The sequence below is a fragment of the Trachypithecus francoisi genome, unplaced genomic scaffold (genome assembly GCF_009764315.1).
Source record: "Trachypithecus francoisi isolate TF-2019V2 unplaced genomic scaffold, Tfra_2.0 Lachesis_group10, whole genome shotgun sequence".
Lineage (NCBI taxonomy): Eukaryota > Metazoa > Chordata > Mammalia > Primates > Cercopithecidae > Trachypithecus > Trachypithecus francoisi.
Genome location: NW_022681455.1, coordinates 28,304,578 through 28,329,967, shown reverse-complemented (window position 1 = coordinate 28,329,967; position 25,390 = coordinate 28,304,578). Strand labels below are relative to the sequence as shown.

The window sequence follows — 25,390 nt, the reverse complement described above, 5'->3', positions numbered from 1 at the left end:
GTTTTTTCCTTTTTTTTTTTTTTTTGAGACTGTTCAACTTGTTCTTGTAAATCCTTTCCTGTCCCTTAATGATGCCTTGAGCAGCTCCCATAGCTTTCTGGCAATTTTAAGTATTAAAGGTCTTATTCAGTTTATTTTTAATTTTAAATTTTATTGTTTATTGAATAAGTTACATAGCCAAGGATTCAAAATATAAGAGGTACAAAAGGGCATGCATTGAAAAATCTCTGTGATATTTTAAATTTTGTTATGTGTGATGACGATATTGTAGTTCTGTAGGAAAATGTTCTTACTTTTTAGGGATGGGCACTGAAGTATTCAAAGATGGTATGCCATGATGTCTATAATTTAATTTAAAATACTTCAGCAGAGAGAAAGAAAGGCGGGGAGTTAAATATGACAAAATATGAACAATTATAAAATCTAAATGATAAGTATATAGATGCTCATTACACATTATATAACGTAAACTAGAAATAAAATCCAATCCCCACTCCAACCCTGGCCAACCAAACAGACCCCTTGTGGCAAAAGTGATACCAGAAAAAACTTAAAAACTGAATTCCCAGCCCTGACAAAGTGAGAGGTCAGACACAACTCATTATACCCTCCTCCCTTTTGTGGTTTAGATACAACTGACCAGCATTAAAGTTAAAATAGAGATCATTAGACTGATAGAATAGACTCTTTGTGGCAATAAGATACCAAATTATAAGCAGAACCTAAGTCCATGCCAGGGAAGGGTTAAGTCACGCATTCTTTCACTTAAAGAAGAAACTATGTTCTAACTGCCACAAGGTTTTCCTTTTTCTCTGGCAGCTAAACAAGCACTGGCCCTGAGATAAGCAATATTCAAACAATTTGCAGCTACACTAGATGCTGACTAACTGTATCCTCTTCCACCAACTGTAACTATAGCTTTGATTGGACATGAGACTGATTTCAGTAGCTTTCTCCTGATAAGACCAATCATGGACTGATTCTAGCCCTTTTACAGAGATTGCGCACTTCTGTGCTCTCCTGTCCTAAAGTGACCATTTGACATATAGAGCCTAGTTGTAATACATGCAAATGTTAAGTCTCCACTTCAAAAATGAACATGTAACATGCATGTTTGTTCAATGTGCATGTGTCATGGCCCCTTCCTGAATATTCATAGCTCCTTCAGTAACCTGTTGAATATGTATGTTTGGTCAACTCATTCAGTATAAAGCTTCCACTTCAACCCCTCCTCCTTCAAAGTGTCTGTCTCTGGATGTGGCCGGAGGAAGGCTTCCCAGCCTGCAGTTTGGCCACCTGGCAGGCTGTAACCCTTAAGAAGAAATACAGTCTTTTCTCTCTTTTTCTAAATTTGTATCTTGTGATCTTTTCTTTAAGTTAAAAATACATAAACCCTTGGGAGCAGATGTGTTTCCAAATTCAGGTTTTTGTTTTTTTTTTTTAATTTTGGAAAGATAATGTGCATACACTATATAATGTAACTTCCAGCAGAGTTTCAGAGCATATCAAACACCTCAATATTTCTGCTTTGAGATTTATGATTAGTCACTTTAAATGAGTTAAAGGCTATAAAGAAGTTCAGGTTTCCCCCTCAGATAGATTGTAGTGACAAATTTATGGAGGAAAGATTTGGAGTTTTTAGAATTTTATGGATTTCAGAACTGTGATTAAGGGATCCTGGATATGTACTAGTCTATTTTCTGTGTTTTTTGCATATTTAAACATTTTCAAAATAAAAAAATTTTAAATAAAAATATACAATCTATTCCTACCACTGGTCACCTAATTTCATTCACTAGAAACAGCCAAAGGTATTGATTTGTTTTTTTTCTTCTAGACAGGGTCTCTCTCTGTCACCAAGGCTGGAGTGCTGTCACCAACGCTGGAGTGCAGTGGCATGATCTCAGCTCACTGCAACCTCCACCTCCCCGACTCAAGAGATTCTCCCACCTCAGCCCCTCAAGTAGCTGGGGACCACAGGCATGCACCACCATGCCTGAAGAATTTTTGTATTTTTAGTAAAGACGGGGTTTTACCGTGTTGCCCAGGCTGGTCTCGAACTCCTGAGCTCAAGTGATCTGCCCGCCTCCTCATCCCAAAGTGCTAGGATTCCAGGTGTAAGCCACCATGCCCGGCCTTCATTTCTTAGACAGCCTTTCAGAGATATTTTAGGTATGTAGAAGCAAATATTTATATATAATTTTGCCCTGGGATTTTACAGAAATAGTAGAAATTTTTCCTGTAGCCATACATACAAAGCTGCATCTCTATTTTGACAGCTGCATATTATTTCATTATGCAGCCAGTCCTTTATTGATGGGCAATTAAGCTATTAATATTTCCTATCACTTTCCATTTATAAACGCTGCTGAACTTCAGACACTTATTATCTTACGTATGTGTGAGTCTGTCTCTAGGATAAATTCCTAGAAGTAGAATTCCTGCGTCAAAGAATATGCACATTTAAAAAATGTGGCCGGGCGCGGTGGCTCAAGCCTGTAATCCCAGCACTTTGGGAGGCCGAGACGGGCGGATCACGAGGTCAGGAGATCGAGACCATCCTGGCTAACACGGTTAAACCCCGTCTCTACTAAAAAATACAAAAAACTAGCCGGGCGATGTGGCGGGCGCCTGTAGTCCCAGCTACTCGGGAGGCTGAGGCAGGAGAATGGCGTAAACCCGGGAGGCGAAGCTTGCAGTGAGCTGAGATCCGGTCACTGCACTCCAGCCTGGGCGACAGAGCGAGACTCTGTCTCAAAAAAAAAAAAAAAAAAAAAGTATAGACTTCGGGCCCGGGCGCTGAAAGGTGGGGGTCTTCCGCGGAGAAAAGCCAGCAGCTCGAGCGACGCAGGGCCAGGAGGGCAGGACCGCCCCGCGGCCGCAGCCGGGAGCTTCTTCAGCTCCCCGACACGGGCCACCCTCTGGTCCGTTCTCCCCGCCAGGTCGCCGCCCGCCAGCCCTCCATCCCCCAACCGCCCGACCTCCTAAGAGCTGAAAGAATCATTTTTGAGAGTCATGACCCATAGCTGCCTGCTTCGTCCCCCAACCCTCGACGACGAAAAGGACTTCGGCTCCCAGCCGCGCGGCTCCGGGAAAGGAAGAGAGAGCGACCTCCGCCCCGCGCTCAGGACCACTCTAGAGGGAGAAGCCGCCCCGAGGCCGACAGAGCGCCCAGCCGCGGCGGAGACCGGAAGCCTTCTGGAGCCCAAGGCTGTGCACGGGCCCTGTGCTGATTCTCTGCCTAGGAAAGGACTATGCAGCTGGAGATCAAAGCACCCCTGAACTTCATCATTTTCTACTCTTGTACAACAAGCTGCTCTGGCGCTTCTGAAAAAGAAATAAGAAGTCCACTGGTACCCTGACAAACCGCTGAAGGGCTCTGGCTTCCACCACGTCCACACTGGGGAGATGGTGAACCCCTTTGGGGAGCTGGCCGCCAAGCGAAGTGGCCTGGCAGTGGAAGATGTGCGGGCCAATGTGCCTGAGGAGATAAGCACATGGATTGACCCCTTCGAGGTGTCCTACCAGATTGGCGAGAAGGGAGCAGTGACAGTGCTGTACCTGGATGACAGTGAGGGCTGCGGGGCCCTGGAGCTGGACATGGAGATCAAGAGCAGTTTCAGCCCTGACGACCAGATACTCGTGCCCATCGGAAGCCAGGACAGCTCCTTGTCCAACTCCCCGTCGCCATGCTTTTCCCATCACCCAGCCCCACCTTCATCCTCTGCCTCGCCAGCCCATCACCTACACCATAGACTCCTTTGCTGCCACCAAATTAGGCTCCATGAAGATAAAGAAGAGGGGTGGGGCAGGAAGTGGTGGAGGAGCAGCCAGCGGTGAGGCAAGTGGCCAGCAGCCACCACAGTAGCCTCCATTGCCCGCTTTAGCACCAACAGTTTGTTGAAACACAAGAGTCTTTCTCTGTCTATGCATTCACTGAACTTCATCCCACTCAACCGGGCCCTCAATCCTAGCTCTCGCCCAAGGCCACGTACAGTCTCAAGTACAACAGTGGTGGCTCGCCCAGTTTCTTCTTTGATGGGGCCAATGGCCAGAGCAGTGGCACCCCATCCCCCTTTGAAGGCAGTGGGACTGTCACCTGCAACAACAGCAGCTTCTGCATGGTCTAGGTATTTGGAGGTGGCACCACCCGCCTCTTCCTGGAGAAGCCACCCTTCATGGAAGGCCTCAGCTACAACCTGAACACCATGCAATATCCTAGTCAACCATTCCAGTCCGTGGTGCTGGCCAACTGACTGTCTACCTGCCCTGGGGCCAGGCACCCAAGACCACAGAAAAGAGAAAGAAAAGGAAAGGCCAAAAAAAAAAAAAAAAAGAAAAAAAACCAAAAAAAAGGAAAAGAAAAATGTACAAGAAGATTTTCTCACTCTCACTTCTAGAAAAAAAGATCTAGTGCAGGCACGGAATGGGAGGGGCTCCCAAAGCACCAAAATGTGTTTAACTTAACCCCCTACCACTTACAACTTGCCCATCAGCCTGTATGGTTTGGGTTTTATATTTCTTTTTTCTGTCTTTGTTTTTTTAATATGTAGTTCTCTATATAACATCTTTAATTGGTGGCTTCCTTTGCTAAGAATGGTCCAGAAATGAATTTCTGCTCCCTGTTCCTCCCTTCCTCCTCACACTCCTGGTTTAGGATTGGTGTGTCCAAGCTCACAGGGAAGGAAGAGCTGCAGCTGGAACCTGACCCTCCCTGGAACAGGGAGAGGCTGGCCTGTGTCACTGCCTCTGTCACCCAGCTATCCTCACACTCAAAGCCATCCAATCTTGGCAGGCCTTCTCAGGCCCTGCCACCGAAATAGGCCTGACTCCAGCCCCCACTCCATTTCAGGCTGGGCCACAAGGAGCTGCCAGTTGGCCACTTGACACCCCCCCACACACACCCTAGAGCTGATGTCTGTGACTACAGTAAGGTTAGCATTTTATCTAGTTTAATTCCTGTCATCTCTGTCCTGAGGCCCCACCTCACCATTCCCTCCAGGCCCAGACCATCATCAAGGCCCTGGCCACCCAGCCACTGATGCATATGGCCTTTTCTTTCTCTCATGCAGCTTCTTCTGCCCTGGGCCAGAAGTTGTGGGTAGGGAGGTGGTGTGTGTGTGTGTGTGTGTGTGTATGGTTTGCTGTCCAGTTTTAAAGGATTCCAAGCCATGTGAAACTTACTCTCTAGATGTGATTCTGGGTTGCGACAAATGCTTATTAATGTGTGAGGCTGGGGAGTGGGCTGGGAGTATTAGCAGTCCTTTTGCAGTGTGTGTGGTGGGGTCACACCACTATGGTTAAGCCTAAGACACTCCCAGAGAGAAGCACTGCAGAAGGAACTGGTTTCCAGACTGCAGAGGGATCTGCACTTTTGTTTTTGACTGCCTCCACCAGAAAAATAGGTTAGCTCTGAAGGGCCAAGGGAATACCCAAGCCTCTGATGCCTATGAGAAGTCCCTGGACTTCGACCCTCCTATTGTGTGACCTTAGCCACGTGGGAAGCTGCTCACCTGAGCACCTATGGGGGTGAGAAGGGAGGCAGGGTGGGATATTGGAGTCAGCATCTGCAGTGGGCAGCCCTGAGCCTGGAGTGGATACTTTTTGGTCTTTTGGTTGTAGATGTTATTTGAGTACATTTGTGCCCCTGCCTGATAGAGCTTCTCAGTACTTCCTACTATCCCCCTCACTGCCCTGACCTAACCCCACTGGACCTTAATACAGTGAGGGGTAGTGTCCTGGACAGGGACTCTGCACTCCCATCTGACGTGTTTGGATCACAGAAGAGTGTTTGCTCCTCTGCCTTTGCTAGAAGAGGGTTTGTTTCTCCAACCCTAGAAGGCCAGGCAAACGTGGACAGGAGCCAGGGGAGCAGGGTAATAAACATTTTATTCTTTGGCAAGTGGGGCAGTTGGCATCAGGGTCCCATCACTAGAAAGCACCAAAACCCCTGCCGCCACACTCACTCCATCCTCCCCAGGGACCTCAAGTGGGCAACTGCTGTGGCTGTGGGTCCAGCCCAGGCAGGCACTGCCAGCCTCCTCTCCCTGCAGTGGGCACTAGCTCTACTTCCCCCAGCAGGCAGTGCCCTGATTTCTCAGCCCAGCACTATCTGTTCCCCTAGACTTCTCAGGGGCCAGCCCAGTTTGGGCCACGCTCTCCCTCATTCACAGCTCCCACATAGGTGATAGGCCCAGCAGATAGCTTCTCTCTGGGAAAGGTTGGATACTGTCTTACATCCCCTTCTAGCCCTCCTATCATCCACACACACAGGCATCCACCCACATCTAGGTCAGCTTGTTTCTCACCACATGCAGGGAGAAAGGGGTGACCAATCCCTTCGTGTCTTTTGAAATGTAAGGAAAATTGTGTGTTCAAGAGCATGACTTCAGTGCTGGGCTCTAGAGCCCAGTTCAATCTGTCTTGTCTCAAATCTAGGCATTTTTGCTTCAATTTTATTTTTTTACGAAAACAAAAACAGAAACCTGCACTAATTTACCTGGTTTCATAGGAAAACTTTCTAAAAATTTTTTACATGTTTTGATGTCCATTTGTATTGAATAATTTGCTATACTTGTGAAATGTAAGAGGTATGTATAATAGATGTATATTTCTAACACAATAAACATTTTTTTTACTTTTCAAGATTTTTCCTTAAAAAGATGAGAGAAACATTTTTTTTTCAGGAAAACAAACCTCAGAAAAGATAATAAAATCTTTTCTCCCCTTTCCCCATCCTGTCTCTATCTATCCCTCTTTCCCAGGAACAAATCAGAAGGTAGATTATCTTGTGAAGAACGTGAACTGTTAGTCTGGAATGATGTCTTTTCCTCAATGCAGTGAGCTATGGATCCTCTAGTTTTCTCTCTAGGGATGGGAAGGGGGCATTGAGGCAAGTCTAGAGAGGAACCAGGAGAGCAGGGTCATGAGCTTTTTTCTTTAGTGAAGGAAGAACACAATCAAGGGGTTTGTATTCAGAATGTTGTGCAATATTTTGGAATGGGACATTGGTATGTTTGGAAATTTTTAGTTTAAAAACAAAACAAAAAGATTTATGAAATCTGTAGAGTTTCTACTGTTCCAGATTGTTTTAAGTTTGTATGGAAAGCATGATATATTATATAATTTTAAAAAATGTGTACATACTGCTAGATTGCCCCCAAAGTAGTTATAAAAATTTACAGCTCTCTCACAATACCTGAAAGTTATTTCCCCTCCCACCTTCACCGAAGTTTTTGATCTTTGACAGTCTTATTGGGAAAAAATGGCATATTATTGTGGTATTAATGAACGTTTTTTAAAAAACAAGCTCTGGCGAGTTTATTTAAAGCAATTTTTGCATGGTTTACTTTTCACTAGTCTGTGCTGGCATGCTTCTAAAGATACCAGAATCACCTGGATCAATGATAGCCAGTGTGCATACTCTATAGTATTTTCCACATCCTGTGGCCAGTTCAATATTATTGCTACTATAGTGATGGACACCAGTTTTGGCCAAAATTGTATAGTACTCTATTTCAGATTTCTTCAAAGGTAGGCAGTTGTTAACGAGAATGACCAATTTCGCTTTGCCTTGTCTGATCATCTGCAGAGTCCGCTTGTACCCCAGCACATCCTTTCCTCTTTTCAAAACAAGTTGGAGCCTAGAGTTGCTGGACTCCAGGGATTTTTTCGTTTTCTTTGCAGCCACCATCTTCCTGCCTTAGGTGCCAGATGGCCTCCAACCAAGAGCAGCCACCAGGATGCTGCAAGGGAGTGAGAAAGGAACATTTCTTTAAATATGAATGAGGTTGAATGAATTAGTATTCATGCATATTTCCTTCCTGTGAATTTTCTGTTTATGTCTTTTCCATTTTTTCTGTTTGTGATGGTGTTTCTTTTTGTTTTTGAGACATAGTCTCCCTCTGCTGCCCATAGCTGGAGTGCAGTGGCGTGATCTTGGCTTACTACAACCTCCACCTCCCAGGTTCAAGTGATTCTCGTGCCTCAGCCTCCTTAGTAGCTGGGACTGCAGGCGTGCCCACAACACCCTGCTAAGTTTTGTATTTTTTGGTAGAGACAGAGTTTCACCATGTTGGCCAGGCTGGTCTTGAACTCCTGAACTCAAGTGATCTGCCCACCTCAGCCAAAGTGCTAGGATTAAGGCGTGAGTCATTGCAGGCGGCCTGTGATAGTATTTCTTTTGTTGACTTGTATGATTATCATGTATTAGGGAAATCAGTCCTTTGTGATAAACACAGAATTTTTCTATTTAACTTTGTTCGTGGTTTTTGTTATACAGAAATTTAAATTTTTTTTTTTTTTTTTTGAGATGGAGTCTGGCTCTGTCGCCCAGGCTGGAGTGCAGTGGCCGGATCTCAGCTCACTGCAAGCTCCGCCTCCCGGGTTTATGGCCATTCTCCTGCCTCAGCCTCCGAGAAATTTTAAATTTTTAAGTAGTTTAATTTAATAATCTTTTATGTTTTCTAGGTTTTCTGTGATACTTAGACCTCCTCATGACAAAACTATAAAAGAAAATTCTCTCTTTTATTTATTTTTTTTAGTGCTTCTATGGGATTTTTTTTTTCTGTTTAAATTTTGAATTCCCTGGTTGTGAGATGTGAGATGTGGATTATGCTCTATTTTTTTCAGATGTCTATCTAGATATTCCAGTACCCTTTATAGCATAATTCATCTTTTCTCCACTGCCTTGAAATGTCAACTTTATCAAACGCTTAAATATTTGTGCCTGCTTCTGGATTTTCTATCCTATTTGTACTACAATGTTTTATTCGCTATGCCTTAAAATATGTCTAAATACCCAAAAGGTGTATGTCTGCCTCATTATTCTTTTCTGAATTTTCTTGGCTACTAATGTTGTTTATTTTCCATGTAAACTTTAGAAGCAATATATACAGTTTGAAAACAAAACTCTATTTTAATTTGTATTGGCATTATGTTAAATATGTAGACTAACTTGTAGAGAAGATTGACAAAGTGTTCTTTATATTCATCTCGTAATTTCCTTCTAAATTTATTTCTCAATGTTTTATCTCTTTTGTTGCTATTGTAAATGGGGTCTTTTCTTCCATTGTGTGTGGATAGGAAGGCAAGTGATTTCTCTTATTTATTTGTATAAATATCTTTAATTTCATAAACAAATCCTGTGTACCTTCATATATCCAATGTAATGATACTTTTATCCCCTTCTTTTGAATTTATTTATTTAAATAATTCTGACTAACCCAAAACACTACAAAATTCTTGTGATGAAAGTGGACATCTTTCTAACTTGTTGCTAACTTCAAAGGCAATGCATATAATGTATTCTCTGAAAAGCAGGATGATGACCATTGATGTAAGTTAGATATGTTTTCTAATGTGAGGTAAGGAGCTATCCTCTTTTATTAAAAGTTTCAAAAATTACAACCAAAAAAATGGATCTTAATGCAACCAAATGCCATTTCCACATTTACCTAAATCCTTATATGCTTTTTCTCCTCACGTATGCTAATGTGGTGAATTATGTTTAAAGATTTTTCTATTTTAAATAATACTTACGCTCATCTCCATTTTGTCATTGTGAATTATTTATTCCTTTAGTGTGCTGCTGGATTCTGTTCGCTATCATTTTATTTAGGATTCGGCATAAGAAAGAATGAAAAATGGGGTTTTCCTATTGGTAATTATCTTGAGTTTTGTGATCACTCTTAGAATTGTTTCTGAAAAAAATCGAATATTCCCTTTGCTTTTTACATTCTGGAATCATTTTAAATGCATTGAAATTATCTGTTCCTTAATGGTTTATTAAAATTTATCTGTGAAACTGTTATGTCTAATGCTTTTTCTGGGGGAAGTCTGTTGACAACTTTTATTTGTTCTATTCTAATTGGTATGTTTGATTTTCCATTTCTTCCAAAGGTTGTCTGGTATGTTTTGTAGAAATACTTTGTAACCAGGTTTTTCAATCATATTGCAGAGCATTAAACAAAATAATATCTTTTAATTTCATCTGCATTTGCAGTTACAAGCATTGCTACCAGCACTGACTCGCTGGAGTGAGAGCAATTACGGGAACTAACCACTGAGAGAAAGGCAGAGCTCAGAACAGAAACTGAAGCGGAGGGGGAACTCAACTTCCACCTAACACACGGTTTTGGCAGCGCGCGCTTTGTCAGTCAGGGTATTTAAAGTTCGCGGGAACTAGAGGTGCAAAAGGAGGAAAAACCAACAGGCTGGGCGCGGGTGGCTGGCTGTAATCCCAGCGTTTAGGGAGGCCGAGTGGGAGGATCACTTGAGCCCAAGAGTTGGAGACTAGCCTGGCCAACTTGGCAAGACTCCGTCTCTACAAAACGAACAAACAAAAATCATGAAATTAGATCTGGATCAAAAAGGAAATTCCTCGATAGAAAAAGGTCCGGGCCGCGAGATTCTGCCAAGAGTGGGGAAGCACAGTATCCATTGCGTGGCCAGCCCGGATTGCACCGCCTGCTCTCACTGCACACTCCAACGAGTAAGAGGTGCTTGAGGAATATTTATTAAGTAGGTCTTCCTCACTCTGTTGTTTTTCTGCTTTGGACTCCGATTCTTAAATTTTGGTCTTTCTGATTCAGACATTTTAAACCTAGAAGGACCTGGGAACGCATCCAGTAAAGATTACACGTCGGCGCACCCACTGCTCTTTGCTCTGAGATTCCATCCCCCAATCCCACCTTAGTGTCCTACCTTGAGGTTCCTGGATGGTCGCCAGGGAATCTCCCAACCCGTGAATTTCAAGAGTCTTTCCTCAGATCCTTAAAGGGCTACCCAAATGGTCCCGCTAGACGAAGATCAGATCTCCCAATTCCTTTGCCCAGACACTACTAACACCTCACCCCCACCCCCGCCCCGTGCTTTTTAGCACTCCCAACCCCCATCTCTGCCAGGCAAAGCATGACAAATCCTTTGCAGGTAGAAATTCTACCTTTTACTTTTTTCACAGTCTTCACACTACCGTCATCACTAAGCTCAACGCAGTAGGTGGTCAGCGCCGAATGTAACATTGACTCTGGAGTCCTATGTAAGTGACTATTAATTGTATTATATAGATTATTTATTTATTTACTTAATGCTGGATCTCGCACAGTCGCCCAGGCTGGAGTGCAGTGGTGCAATCCTAGTTCAGGGCAGCCTCCAACTCCTGCGTTCAAGCAATCTTTGCGCCTAGGCCTCTCAAAGTGCTGGGATTTCTCGGGTAAGCCACCGTGCCCCACCACAATTTTTAAAATGATATAAAGTTATATGCTCCTCTGCCTGCCAACCCCTTCAGACGTTGCAAAAGCAAATTTAGTATTAACCAAAAAGCCCTTGCACACCCCCCCCCATTCAATTCCTAAAAATAAAAAAAAATAATCTGCCAGAGTTTGGCTTTGGCATGTATTCCTCAAAGCTACTTAAAAATGAATATATAATTGTATGTGTACTTCTAGACTTATATTTACAAAAACAGAAACTGCTACACAATATTGTTCTGCAGCACGCTTTTTATGTCAGTTACTACCTGTCTATTTTATTCTTTTTGATGGTTGTATAGTAGTACAATTAAGTTGATGTACCATAATTTGTTTAACCAACCTTATACCAACCCTCTTTCAAAGGCTGCTACCTTGAACATTCTTTTATGCTCCTGTTCATACCTTGTTGAATTTATGCAAATATTTCTGTAGAATAGAGTTTTAGAAGTGGAATAGCGAAGTGATGATATCTACCTTTTAAAAAATCAGTTTATTGAAGTTTAATTTCCATTCAGTACAATTTACCTTTTTATATGTAGTTGGATGAATTTTGGCAGACACATGTAGTCATGTAAAGATCTCTACAATAACAAGATATACATTTCCAGCACCCCTCCACCATATTCTTCCTCACTTCTCTTTAGTCAATCTTTCCCTCTACTCCCAGCCAGACAATTACTAATGTGATTTTTTACTTTATCTTTTGTCTTATCTGGAATAGAATCATACAGTACAAGCATTTAAGTCTGGTTTCTACTTTCTTTCACTTGGCACACTGCTTTTGAGACTCATTTATGTTGTGTTTATCTGGTTTGTTCTTTATGCTGCTGAATAATATTCCATTACATAGATGTACCACAATTTGCTTATCTGTTCACTAGGTGATAGACATTTGGATTGTTTCCAGTTTTGGCAATTACACATAAAACTGCTATAAACATTTGTGTACAGGTGGACATGTTTTCAGTTTTTCTGAGTAAATATCTACAGGAGGATTATTGGGTCATGGAGTAAGAATATACTTAACTTTATTTAAAAAACCTGTCAAGGCCGGGCGCGGTGGCTCAAGCCTGTAATCCCAGCACTTTGGGAGGCCAAGACGGGCGGATCACTAGGTCAGGAGATCAAGACCATCCTGGCTAACATGGTGAAACCCAGTCTCTACTAAAAAAAATACAAAAAAAACTAGCCGGGCGAGGTGGTGGGCGCCTGTAGTCCCAGCTACTGGGGAGGCTGAGGCAGGAGAATGGCGTAAACTCGGGAGGCGGAGCTTGCAGTGAGCTGAGATCTGGCCACTGCACTCCAGCCCGGGTGACAGAGCGAGACTCTGTCTCAAAAAAAAAAAAAAAAAAAAAAAACCTGTCAAACTGTTTTTCCAAGTGGCCATACCATTTTTACATTCTCACTGGCAAAGTCTGAGAGTTTCAATTTTTCCATACCCTCATCAGCACTTAGTATTGGTTTTTAATTTTTTTTAAAAGTTTTGCCATTGTAATAGGCATGTAGTGGTTTTAATTTGAATTTTCCTAATGACAACGATATTGAAGTTTTCTCATGTGCTTGTTTGCTATCTGTATATCATTTTTGTTAAAGTGTAATTCAAATCTTTTCCCCATTTTTACTGGGGAGGGTGGAATTGTTTTCCTATTGTTGTGCAAAATCTACACATGTTTTCTCTGAGTCAGAGAGTTGTCCGTTTTTACTAACAGTACCTTTCAAAGAACAGAAATTTTTAATTTTGACTGTCAAATTATCAATTTTTTATGATTTATGGTTTTTTCTATTTTAAAATCCTTGTCTAACAAAGTCATAAGGATTTTCTCTGAAGTTTACTTTAAGAAATCTTAAAGTCATAGGTTTAGTTTTAGGTTTTATTTTGGTCTGTGGGCTGTTGTGAGTTATTTTTTGTATACAGTGTTAGGTAAGGATGGAGATTCATGTTTTTGTTTTGTTTTGTTTTTGCACATGGCTCTTGTCCAATTGGTACACCTCCATTAGCTGAAAAGACTTTCCTTTCCCCTCTAAAGGACTAACTGAATCACCTTGGCAACTTTGATGAAAATCAGTTGGTATCATGAGTCTATTTTTGAACTCTAATATCTACTTTTAAATTGTGATAAATGATAGGCAAATTTGCCATCCCCACCAGAAAAGTGTGACATCAGCCTTACAACTGACTCCCAGTTCATTTGGACCCTTGCCTCTTCCTCATCAGAAACAGAAGTAGTACCCTGTGCTCCAGTTTCTCTTCCCTCAGCCCAAACCCAGCTCTTCTTAAAGTCTCATGAACTGATGCCACTGCACAGCTTGGTAGCAGACAACATAGCAACTTCTATATTCGCCAGAAACTCTTTATGAAGCAGCCAATTCATTTCTCTATGCTAGATATTGTGGAGGCAACTGCTCTTGGGCTGGGTAAGGATTTATTACTGCGCTTGGAATCTGGGGATGTGAGTTCAAGACTCAACCGGACCTGGGGGTCTAGTTTTGCGTTTACCTCTCCAGTAACTGCTCATTTCTCTCCTTTACTGAGTAAAACTCCTTTCCAACTTGATATATTTAATTCCAAGGAGTGAGAATGTTATGTTTCAAAACGAAAGAGTTCTCACGTTGTAATTTAATGCCTTTTCTCTGTGAATCAAGTTGGGCTGAGCCCTGGAGACCTCAGAAAAGGACACTATCTTAGGTTTATCAACTGCTCGGCAGCCAGGTGGAAAAGCCCGAATGGGAAGGTTTCTCAGGATGCGACACCCATGGCCTCATCTTCCGAAGATCCTCACCTCTCGCTTTGCCCCTTAGCCCGCTCACAGACGCCCGGCCTCACCAGGTCACGTGTTGCTTGATTTGTATGCAAAAATTTTGTTCGTCCTTTATCTGAAATTCAAATTTAATTGGGTATTCTGTATCTTATCTGGCAATCCTACCGCGAACCCGACCTCAGGCCGGAGGAGGAGAAATTGCGTTCAGTGTAACTTCCTACCCCACTGAGCCAGAGAACAGTTTCCTAAGTGTTGGGAAGAGTGAAAACCTGTCACCATGAAAAGAAAGGAAGTCTCCAATTGAAAACAAACAAACAAACAAAAACCAAAAGCTGTTAACCAGGGACTGGGAGGACAGGTAAAGCCAGATGCAAAGTAAACAGGAAACACTGTTTTCCAAGATCATGCAGCAGCTGTAAAATGTAGAAATGACCCCTCTTTGAGCAATTGCTGCCTTTTTACGAGTGCGCAGACCCGCTTTGCCACACCCATCCATGTACTACTGGGGATATCGAAGATCACCCTCTCCTTATGACCACGCCCAATCCCTAGCTAATCCCCGCTACTCTTAACCCCGCCTCGGAAACACCAAGCAACCCAGAACTGATCCCGCTTCTCTTAGAGACTCCTCAGAATCCTCGAATAGGAACCCCAACCTTACACAAGACAGCTCTCTCTAGCCTCTTGTTGAACTGCATTTCTCCGTTACTCTGGAATACCTTGTCACTTCATCTATGTATTAAATCTGATTTTGGTTTGTTCCTGGTGGTCTTCGGCTAGTGTCTTCAACACCACATTGCCACTCTGTGGACACCGACAGTGCAGGAGTTAGAGGGATTAATTCTGGCGTTATAGACAGATTAATTTTATAATTAATTATAGACAGATTAATTCTGGCATTATAGCCATCACATCAGGCCAAAAGCTAATAATGCTATGAAGCCAGTGATCCAGTTTCAGACCTCTGACTTAAGACGCTTTAAAATTCTCATTCCTGGTGGGGCGCGGGGGCTCACACCTGTAATCCCAGCACTTTGGGAGGCTGAAGCGGGCGGATTACTAGGTCAGGAGATCGAGACCATCCTGGCTAACACGGTGAAACCTCGTCTCTACTAAAAATACAAAAAATTAGCCGGGCGTGGTGACGGGCTCCTGTAGTCCAGCTGCTCGGGAAGCTGAGGCAGGAGAATGGTGTGAACCCGGGAGGCGGAGCTTGCAGTGAGCGGAGATCGCGCCACTGCACTCCAGCCTGGGCAACGAGGAAGGCTCCGTCTCAAAAAACAACAACAAAAAATCATTCCCATTAAAAAAAAAAAATCAAATGAGTCGTACTCTCAAATCACACAAAGCTCAACACCATTAATGCCTAAAAGTCCATTAAGTATTGAATATTTATGAAGCCCAATGTATAAACTGCCAGTAGTTACCCAGAAAATCTGAAATAAACTAAGGTCACTGAGTTTATGAGAATCTAGGATTCTCAATCACTTCCTCCTCACTGTGAGTACTTAAGCTTCCATTTAGATGATCTGGGACAATGTTAGTTGAAACAACAATCTCTCTGGTAAGGGCTGCATAAGCAGGTGTGGTCTGACCTCCTTTTCACTTTATTGGGAGGGTAAATCAACACAACTTATATGGAAGAAATTTGACATATCTTACAAATGAATATTGCCTAGGACACAGTATATCTACTAGACATTTGTATTGTAAATATAGACACACACATAAAATGCTATGTTCAAAATTATGTGTGTGTGTATATATATATTCAGATACAGGTATGTTTATTGCTTTTTACAAGTAGCACCTATATGTATTGTCTTACATCATGCTTTTTTCACTTAATAGTGTATCTTGGAGAGATTAGTAGTCTTATATATGCAAGTCTTATAAATAATAGTCTTAATTTGTTTCTGGAAGGATACATGAAAGCTAATAAGAGTGTCCTACTGGTGTCAAGGCTAATTAGTGACAAAACTTTGCTATACAACTTTTCATACTTTTTGAATCATGTGAATGCAGTACTTATTTTAAAAATGAAAATAATTGAATAAATTGAATAAAATTATGTGTGTTCCTTTTTTTCTCTCAAAAGATCAGCCAAGATGGAAGTTGCAAATAGAAACTATGTAATACTGACATTCTTCTTTCCTTTCTCAAGAGGAAATACTTTAGTACTAACTAGAAATGTTCTACGGAATGTATTTGTAAGCTTTGTTATATCTCTATGAGACACTGTCACTCTCCTTCCTTTTTCAAAGACAGGGATCCTTAGACAATAGTGACTGCTTTAAAAGTTAGCATTAAGATAACAAATGAAAATTGTAGTAGAGGTATACAATTAGGCTGAAAATGCCTTAAGTAACCCATATGGTTCAATATACATAATGTTGTGTATGTAACTCTTTATGATTTTATAAGTACCTTTAACTTTTTTAGGCAATGGTTTTCTATAGCCCTCAATTAAATCTTCAATTGTTGCCTCAATGGGGAATCATGCTAAGTAAAACTTGCGAAGGAATGAAAATTTGGGTGAGAATGAAACATGAATCAAATAAATCAACTAACAAGTTACATTCACAGCGAAGACAAGTGTTATAAAGAAGCAGAGAACAGGAAAGATCAGAGGGAATTATTGAAATGGCTGGTGAACGGGGAATGAATTCGCCAAATAAAGTGCTTACCACATCATTTATAATTCCTGGAACAAAACGGTTGCAAAGCAGCCGACGAGGATGGGATTCGAACCCACGCGTGCAGAGCACAATGGATTAGCAGTCCATCGCCTTAACCACTCGGCCACCTCGTCACACAAAGGATTGACAACTTGAATTTCTTCCTCTGTGTAGTGCTCCCAGTGAGTCTTGTAGCAACACGATCTAATCTTTTTTTCCTGGTTTAATCCCCATAACTACACTCTGACTCAGGTGTCTTAATTAAGGCACATTTCACAACCACCATAAAGATGACGGATGTCACTTAGAGTAGTGAATTTACTTGGCAAATATCTAATAATAGGTTGAACCAGTGCCGGCATTCATTGGTAGACACAAATCAGCTGCTTTACTGTTGACCCGGCTCCAGTTGGCTGACCTGCATGCCCCTCGAGACATACGCTTGGACCTTCGCCGGGTCCTTCTGCCTCTTTATTCTGCATTCGAGAGATTGATTTGCTTCCCGATCTAAACTTTGTTCTTAGATTCCTGTTTTATGTGACGTACCAGAAACCTGACTGTAATTCCTTTTCAATTGCTTCTGTAATATCCCCGAGGGCCAGGAGATGCCCTCCTTTCTCTTTTGTTACTTTCTCTAGGTGTTGTTATTGATCAGTCTATGATAAATCAGCAACAGGTGAGAACATGCTTTTTTACAAAAATTAGAGGCGCACAGGCGCCCCAAGGGTGCTCTTCTTGGCTTTGGTCAGGACACTGAAAGAAAGAAAATCTTTTTGTGTCTAGCACAAGATTGGCTCAGTCCAGTTGCTGCCGACACTGGGAAGGGCCTGTGGGGTGGGTAACTCCCTGGTGCGGGAGTCAGGATGCATGGTCCTAATTGTGGCTCTTAACTAAGCCACCTCACTAAATCCAACCCAACTTGGGAAGCAGAACAGTAACCCCTAACGTTCCTTCCAGCTCTGACAACCTCAATTATAAAATGATCATCAAGAAAAGAAGCCTGAGGCTAGGTGCGGTGACTCACGCTTGTAATTCCAGCACTTTGGGAGGCCAAGACGGCTGGATCGCTTGAGCTCAGAATTTCAAGACCAGCCGGGGCAGAAACCCTATCTCTACAAAAATTGCAAAAATCAGCCGAAAGTGGTGGGCCGCACCTGTGGTCTCAGCTACTCAGGAGGTTGAGGCGGAGGATCGCTGGAGCACTGAGGGCGTAAAGGCTGCAGTGAGCCCTAATTGCAGCCATTGCACTCCAGCCTGGGCCACAGAATGAGACCCTGTCAAAAAAAAAAAAAAAAAAAAAAAAAAAAAAAAAAAAAAGAAGGAAGGAAGGAAGGAGGGAGGGAGAGAAGGAAAGAAGACTCTTAAACTTGTTAGAGTTTGTGTGCTTTTTGATATTTGGTGCAGAATTTTGGAGGGGAAAGTTTTCTTTTTTTTTTTTTTTGAGACGGAGTCTCGCTCTGTCGCCCAGGCGGGAGTGCAGTGGCCGGATCTCAGCTCACTGCAAGCTCCGTCTCCCGGGTTTACGCCATTCTCCTGCCTCAGCCTCCCGAGTAGCTGGGACTACAGGCGCCCGCCACCTCGCCCGGCTAGTTTTTTGTATTTTTTAGTAGAGACGGGGTTTAACCGTGTTAGCCAGGATGGTCTCGATCTCCTGACCTCGTGATCCACCCGTCTTGGCCTCCCAAAGTGCTGGGATTACAGGCTTCAGCCACCGCGCCCGGCCATGAATGTTCGTGCTTTTTTCCCTCCCTGTGAAATGTCCTACCTCTCTTCTCAGTTTTGTTGGGAGAGGCTTTTTTTTTTCTCACACCCGTGTTAAACATTAAAACTACCAAATGTCCACCAAAGTGGAATACTTAGTTAAATAAATTATGATTAAGCAAAATATTAAAGTGGTATGTGATTATTAATAAAAATAATGCTGTTCTATACATAGTAGTTTGTAAATATTTTCCCACCTTTTTTTTTTTTTTTTGAGATGGAGTCTTGCTCTGTCGCCCAGGCTGCATGCAGTGGTGTGATCTCCGCTCACTGCAATCTCCAACTCCCGAGTTCAAGCGATTCTCCTGCCTCAGCCTCCCGAATAGCTGGGATTACAGGCAAATGCCACCACGCCTGGCTAATTTTTGTATTTTTAGTACAGATGGGGTTTTGCCATGTTGGCCAGCTGGTCTCCAACTCCTGGCCTCAAGTGATCCGCCTCACTCGGCCTCCTAAAGTGCTGGGATTACAGACATGAGTCACTGTGCCCAGCCTATTTTCCCACTTCTAAGTTTTAAAAAAAAGGCAAGTTGCAGAACAGTGTGTATAGTACAGTTGTTTGTTTTAGATGATAGAGAGTTTAGATATTTAATATTGGTGAGGGGCATTAACTTCAGCCTCAATTTTATAAAGGTTCTGAACATAGACTTTTCATGTTATCTTTAAAGGAGTATTGTGTATGTATATCTGTGTACGTATTATACATACAACTACTGTGTATTTTTTAAGAGTGAAATTAAAGGTTTTCAATATTCCCAATATTTTCAAATCTTATTTGGGATTTTTTTTTTATACACTGAAAACGAAGATGTCATGAACCTTTTGGACTTCTGGAAGGTTCTGCTTGATATAAACATAAAAAAAATCCAGAAGGATATATACTACTTGTTAATAGCTGGTATCTCTAAGAGTGGGACTATGAAGCTTTTTTAACTTTCTATATTAAACATTTTTTCAAGATTTTACTTTTTTCATGATGAATACGTTACTTAGTAATTAATTTTTTTAAAGTAAAGATAAATTTAAACAAATTATTTAAGGCATAAGTGAACAGAGTCAAATGCAGCTGATAAATAAAGTATAATATTAAGAAATGACCATTAGATTTACCAATGAAACCATTTTATGTAGGACAAGATAGAGTTTTGCCCTAACATCTTGCAGTTCAAGCTGGCAGACACTACCTATAAAGGGTCTGATTGCACAGACTGCTTCAGGACAGTGGAAATCCTTCTTTTAATCATGTTCTCTAGTATAGTGATTCTAATTGCTATTTTTTTCACCAGGTCCTGCCTGGGCTTTCTTCCTACCAAAGCTTTCTAACTTCATTTTCAAATTCTCACTAAGTTACAGGGGATCAGGACTATAGTTTCCCTCCTTTTTTCATTGCAGATCTGGGGTATATTTCCCATTTCCACAGGAAAAGCAAATGATTTCCAGGAAAAAACATTTGATTACAAACCCCTTTGAAGCAAAGTCTCAGCAGAATTCTCATTCATCACTGTGCATTAGTTTCCCACGTTTCAGTTCCTCCCCTAGTAACCTGATACCTAACCCTTCAACTCTGAGAGCGTTCAGATGATCTCACTGTCCTCTGTGTTTGTTCTGATTTTCTCCTCTTTCCTGGCATGAACAAACGTGGCTAAATTACTAAGTGGTCTGGGGGATTTACTGTTCCAGCTTGGACCATCTTAAGATCATTTTTTAACACTCTATAGTTTCAGAAAAATGAGAGATTGCTGCATATCTACTGGACAACAAATATGTATTTGTGCGTGATGAAATCACACCATCTATATCTGTTTTCTCAACAGCTATTTAATAAATGCCTCTTCTATTCCAGGTGCTGTGCTATGCAAAGTTTATACAATATAGTGGGGAAGACAGACATGAAACAAAAAGAACACAAATAAATACATGATCACAAATTTCATTGAGAGATGTGGAAAATGTACAAAATATCATGAGAAAAACTACAGGTGAGAATTAATGTAACTGGGAGATTAGAAAAGTTCTCTCCAAATAGATATCCTTTGGGTGAATGAGCGATATTAGGACAAAACCGGAGAGAAGAGTAGAAGATAGGGTGGAAGAAAGTGAAACAGAGTGTTCTAGGCAGAATGAAAAGCATATGTGAAGGTACCAAAGCAGGAGGAACTGGGAAAGTTAGAAAACTGAGCGAAGGTCAGTGTGATCTAAACAGAACTGAACAAGGGAGACAGTCAGGAAATGGGACTGGAGAGATTGGCCAAATCTCACAGGCAATAAACACCATCTTTAGGATATAAATATTATAATACCCAAATTGCAATGGGAACCTACTGAAGTTTTATAAGTAGGGAAGAATGTGACCTGTTTAATTTTTTTTGAGATGGAGTCTTACTCTGTGACCCCAGGTTGGAGTGCAATGGTGTGATCTTGGTTCACTGCAACTTCCTCCTCCTGGGTTCAAGCAATTCTCTTGCTTTAGCCTCCTGAGTAGCTGAGACTACAGGCACACACCACCATTGTTGGCTTTTTTTGTTTGTTTGTTTTGTATTTTTAGTAGAGGCAGGGTTTCACCATGTTGGCCAGGCTGGTCTTGAACTCCTGACCTCAGATGATGCATTCACCTCGGCCTCCCAAAGTGCTCAGATTACAGGCATGAGCCACCGCTCCCAGCCCTGTTTAATTTTTTTGAAAGATCATTCTAGCTGTTCTGGAGAGACTAGGTGTCCAGAAATAGTTGTGAGTAAATCAGTTGGGAAGCCAGCACAGCAGTTGTCATGAGAGGTGGTGGTGGCTCAGACTAGGAGAGTGGCAATAGGAATGGAGAGAGGTGGATGGGTCCAAGACATATATTGGAGATAAAATGGTGGACACACACTGTGAGCAATGAGTAGGGTGAACAGTTCACCCTAGTTTGCTGGGAACTTTTCTGTTTCAGCACAGAAAGTTCCATGTCTCTGGAAGACCCCCCAGTCCCAGGTAAACCTAAACAGTTGGTGACGGGGAAGGACCAATGATGAGTTTCCTGCTTCTTGTTTGAGTGGTGGGGCAAGTGGAAGTAGTGTTTATTAAAACTGGAAAGACTGAGGAAATGGTAGGTATTGTGGAAATGACAATTTAGCTTTTACGTGTTAAGACTCATATAAACCAACCTATGCAGGCCGTCTGCAGTAGAATGTTTTTTCCTTCAACTTTGAGTCAGGAGAAGAATTTGTTATTTCAAAAGACTATAGGAAATATGAGATTTATATCCATCATGGGGAACTCTCCTTATTCAAGATTTTAACTACAAATGATTAATATTCTGAAATTTCTATTTCTCGGAGTAAATCTAATTTTCAGGAAATCATTTGCTGATTCCTTGGCTTATTTCCCATTTTAAATAAATATACTCTTTATTTTGTCCATTTTTCTAAATACTACAAGGGTAAGTTGTACATATTTAGTTTAGTCAAAAAAATAAAATCTTAAAAACAAAATATCTCCAATCTTGCACAAGTTTTGACAGCTAATTTTTTCATATCCACATTAACTGGAATAAAAATAATTTATTAGCAGACGTCTTCTTAGCAAAGGTGACAGGTGAGCCTTGAATACTAAAGATCCTAGGTGCAAACCTCTGAAAAGAGTATGTTTTCACCAAAGCAATATTCTAGGTTAATTATAAAGAGTACTATGTGAAATCCAGGGAAAGGAAATTTTTAGGAGACAAGTGCAAGGCATTCAATTGGAGCAGAGAGATGAGGGAAATACCACACTCTGTCAAAGACATTATATTTAGGTGACTCTGTTATTGAACAATATTGTTGATTATGTTCAAATTAAATAGGGATAAGATCAGTATTTAACATTGGCCAATAGAAGGAAAACTATCTTGCTGCCCATGAAAGTAAAAGTCTGCCCTAGCAACTTTGTGCTATGAAGTAATTCATCTAATCCTTTAAGTCCATTCTAAGCAAATTAACACACTGGTCAAAATAGGGAAAAACAAATCTGAGAAAGCCATTTTAAAAATTAGACATTCCCAGTAAATAAGCAGTAAGATATAGTATTTTAATATATAATGTTTTAAAATGCTATTTCTCAAAATAAAATAAAAAAGCTCTCACTTTTACACAGTGAAGTTTTTATGAATAAAATTATATGCTTGCTTTAAAATGCAGAAGGAAAAAGTTTGAAATATATATAAAATATTGACAAAATATTGTTAATTCTGAGGTTGGGTGATGGATATACGAGGCTACATCATATGAGTTTTTTCCATTTTTTTTTGTATTTTACATTTCCATAGTGAAAAGTTATATGTTTAACACCTTTTTTTTCGTTGAATATCCCAAATGTTGTAGTCTCTGCACAGAAAGAATTAATAAAATGGTCAGGGAGAGTGTCAGTAGATAAGCAAATACACTATGCTGACAAGAAAAGCAAAGGCTGAGTGAGGCTTAATACCCTATTTGTCGGAAATTCCTCGACAATCTAAAAAGAAAAAAGTAAATGAGACTACAAAATTGAAGAAACATCGCTGTTCATGGGATTCAAACCTGTGCAGAAAGTTCTCACTGGCCTGCAGGCTCTCGATAGTTGCGACCCCACGCTCTAAGCTGGGGCTTTATGTGTGTCGAAGTGCAGGAGGTGGAGGTGCACAACCTGGTGGCGACGCCACGAAACCTAACATGCTCCACGAGGTCTTGCAGGGGTAGGGGCCGGGGTTTGGGGAGGGACCTCTCTGTAGATTTACTTTATTCCCGGCTTCTGTCTTCCAAGATCCCTCATAGGTTAACAAAAACAATAATAATGGCAAACACCTAAATAGTGCGGACTCAGGCTAGCGCTCTCGCAAGCGCTTTCCATGCATTAATTCATAGAATCCCAGAATCACCCTTAGAAGGTGAGTGCCTGTCCAGGGTCACGCGGCAAAAAGTGGCCGAGCTGAGGCTTTCCCCGGGTGTGTTTCCACGGCCATGCTCTTAACCATCACGCCACATTTTAGACGCGAGAATCTTAAATTATTTTTCCCCAAAGCGCAATGGAGACGCAATCGAGTTTGAGTGGTTTGAGTCTGGGGGTGGGGGTGGGGTGTGAAACCTGTGGTGTCAAAAAATCAAAAGCGGAACAAAGCTTTTTGAAGACCAGAAGCCGCTTTTAGGACTCAGTTTCCCAAATATCAACCCAAAAGCTGTAAAGCTAAGTTTGCTCAGTGAGCAGCTAAGGAGCGCCCTCGGTATCTCCGGTGGCTTTCGAACCACTCTACTCCGAGCTGCGGCGCGCTCGGAGGAGGAAGTTGGGTTTATGATCAGTTCTACGCGCTGCCCCGCGGCCCTTCAGCTGGCCACAACCTCCGCATCCACCCAAATCAGCTGCCCCTGTTTGCAGCCGCGAGGGAGTCGGGGACCAAGTCCTGACCACCGTCTCCTAGAGGATTACATGTCCCTGCACACATGGAGAATAACGCCGAGAAGGATAAGTGATAAATCAGGGAATTTGGGCGGTGGCGACATCGTTAACGCCATTCTCGCCCTGCTGGGACGCACACTTTGCGTTTCTGAAATTATCAGTCTATGGTGTGATATCCCAGGAAAGCTGCCCGAGTCCTCCCGTTTGTTGAGTACCCTTCGATTCATTCTGTGGGTAAATCAACTGTTAGTAGAGGAAATTGAAATTTTTTAACTATTCAAAGCCGTGAGTGCGGGAGGGGGATGTTAGGGTGGATGGTGACCAGGAGGAGTTTCCAACATTTTTCCGTCTTAAGATGCGGAGCCTAGCAGGGACATAATTTTCCACTCACTTGTGATTGGTGCCAAGTAGCTTTTGGACATTCCAAAACCACAGATGTTCCTCTCAAATTGTCCTCCTACTCTGTTAAAATCTGTTGGGGAGCGTAGCTGACTTGCTGTCTCACCAGAAACGCGAAGAAGGTGGATGCAAGAAGGGCTTTGTGGAAATTGATCCAGTACTGGAGCACTGCCTGAGTGCTGGTTTTAAGAGCCCTTATCCAGTCAGCCAGATGAGGCCCGTTCTGTAGTGGAAGCAATTGCTTTCCCAGACTCTAATGAATCAGTGCTCACTTGTGATTTTGCCCTAGTTTTTTATTTTTATTTTTAAGATTGTGGTTACCTTAAAAAAAAAATTACAAACATTCCTAAAATTCTTCCTTTGACATCCCTTTTAGGAGAATACAAAACTGTCATATACCCAGAGTTAAGTAATAAAACCCTAAAATATTTTTTCTTTCTCCGTTTTCTGGGAGTGTCTGTTTGCCCTTGGTGAGGATCTTTGATATAGTTTATACGATTGTATATCGGTTGATAATCCAGTGCTGAAGGCTGGGAACCAGCATTTCCATGGAGATAAGAATCCCTTAGAAGAAATTACATTAAACTTTGACCCTTGACTATTTGTCTTATTTACTGTTTGGAGACAATTCTCAGAGAAAATGTCTGCTTCTCAATAAATTGTGGCAAGAAATAAGCCAAACATTCTTCTTACCCTCTCTCAGTTGGTCTTCCAGCAATGAATCTTTGATATTTTCCACTATTTTTTATCTCCCCCAATTTCATTCAAAACGCTGTCTTTATTTGGGATTTGCATTCAGGTCTTTCGAATTGTGGATGGCAGTTGCTCTCCTAAGTAGACGCTACCTTACTTTTTCCTGATCTCTAGAGTTTGGGCCAGACTTTTGCTTGGTTGTAGATGTTCTTAAGTGCTAATTTCTCCTAACTGGCTTGAAATGAGCAGATGATTAAATAAGAAGGTAGCTGTCAATCAAAGAAAAGTTACGTCATCATGCAACTTGTATTAGAGACTAAGAATTCATTCAATTAATGTTACCCAGTCTTCAAATTGTTCCACTAGTATAATTTGATTTTTAAAATAGTGATAGGATAGCTTGTCCAGCAAAGGGTTGGCAGATCCTTGACACTTTTCACATTTTTGTTTTGCAACACTCTTTACT

The 25,390-nt window shown here is 41.7% G+C and overlaps 2 protein-coding genes and 1 non-coding gene across 3 annotated transcripts; 1 reads left to right on the top strand and 2 right to left on the bottom strand.

The window, feature by feature from the left end:
* The first annotated feature begins 2,794 nt into the window (after positions 1-2,794).
* On the top strand, positions 2,795-4,330 carry LOC117086892 (protein Tob2-like). Its single transcript, XM_033216505.1, has one exon. The coding sequence runs from the start codon at positions 3,409-3,411 to the stop codon at positions 3,838-3,840; it is 432 nt and encodes a 143-aa protein (XP_033072396.1). The 5' UTR covers positions 2,795-3,408; the 3' UTR covers positions 3,841-4,330.
* Positions 4,331-7,345: 3,015 nt separating this feature from the next.
* Positions 7,346-7,730, bottom strand: LOC117086891 (60S ribosomal protein L30-like). Its single transcript, XM_033216504.1, has one exon. It carries the CDS (start codon positions 7,691-7,693, stop codon positions 7,346-7,348), a length of 348 nt encoding a protein of 115 aa, XP_033072395.1. The 5' UTR covers positions 7,694-7,730.
* Positions 7,731-16,741: 9,011 nt separating this feature from the next.
* Positions 16,742-16,823, bottom strand: TRNAS-GCU. Its single transcript has one exon. It is a non-coding gene; the product is annotated as a tRNA-Ser (tRNA).
* Positions 16,824-25,390: the final 8,567 nt, after the last annotated feature.

Bases quoted from the DNA above. Each gene is read 5' to 3' on its own strand.
- LOC117086892 (XM_033216505.1), top strand. From the start codon at position 3,409: ATGGTGAACCCCTTTGGGGAGCTGGCCGCCAAGCGAAGTGGCCTGGCA.
- LOC117086891 (XM_033216504.1), bottom strand. From the start codon at position 7,693: ATGGTGGCTGCAAAGAAAACGAAAAAATCCCTGGAGTCCAGCAACTCT.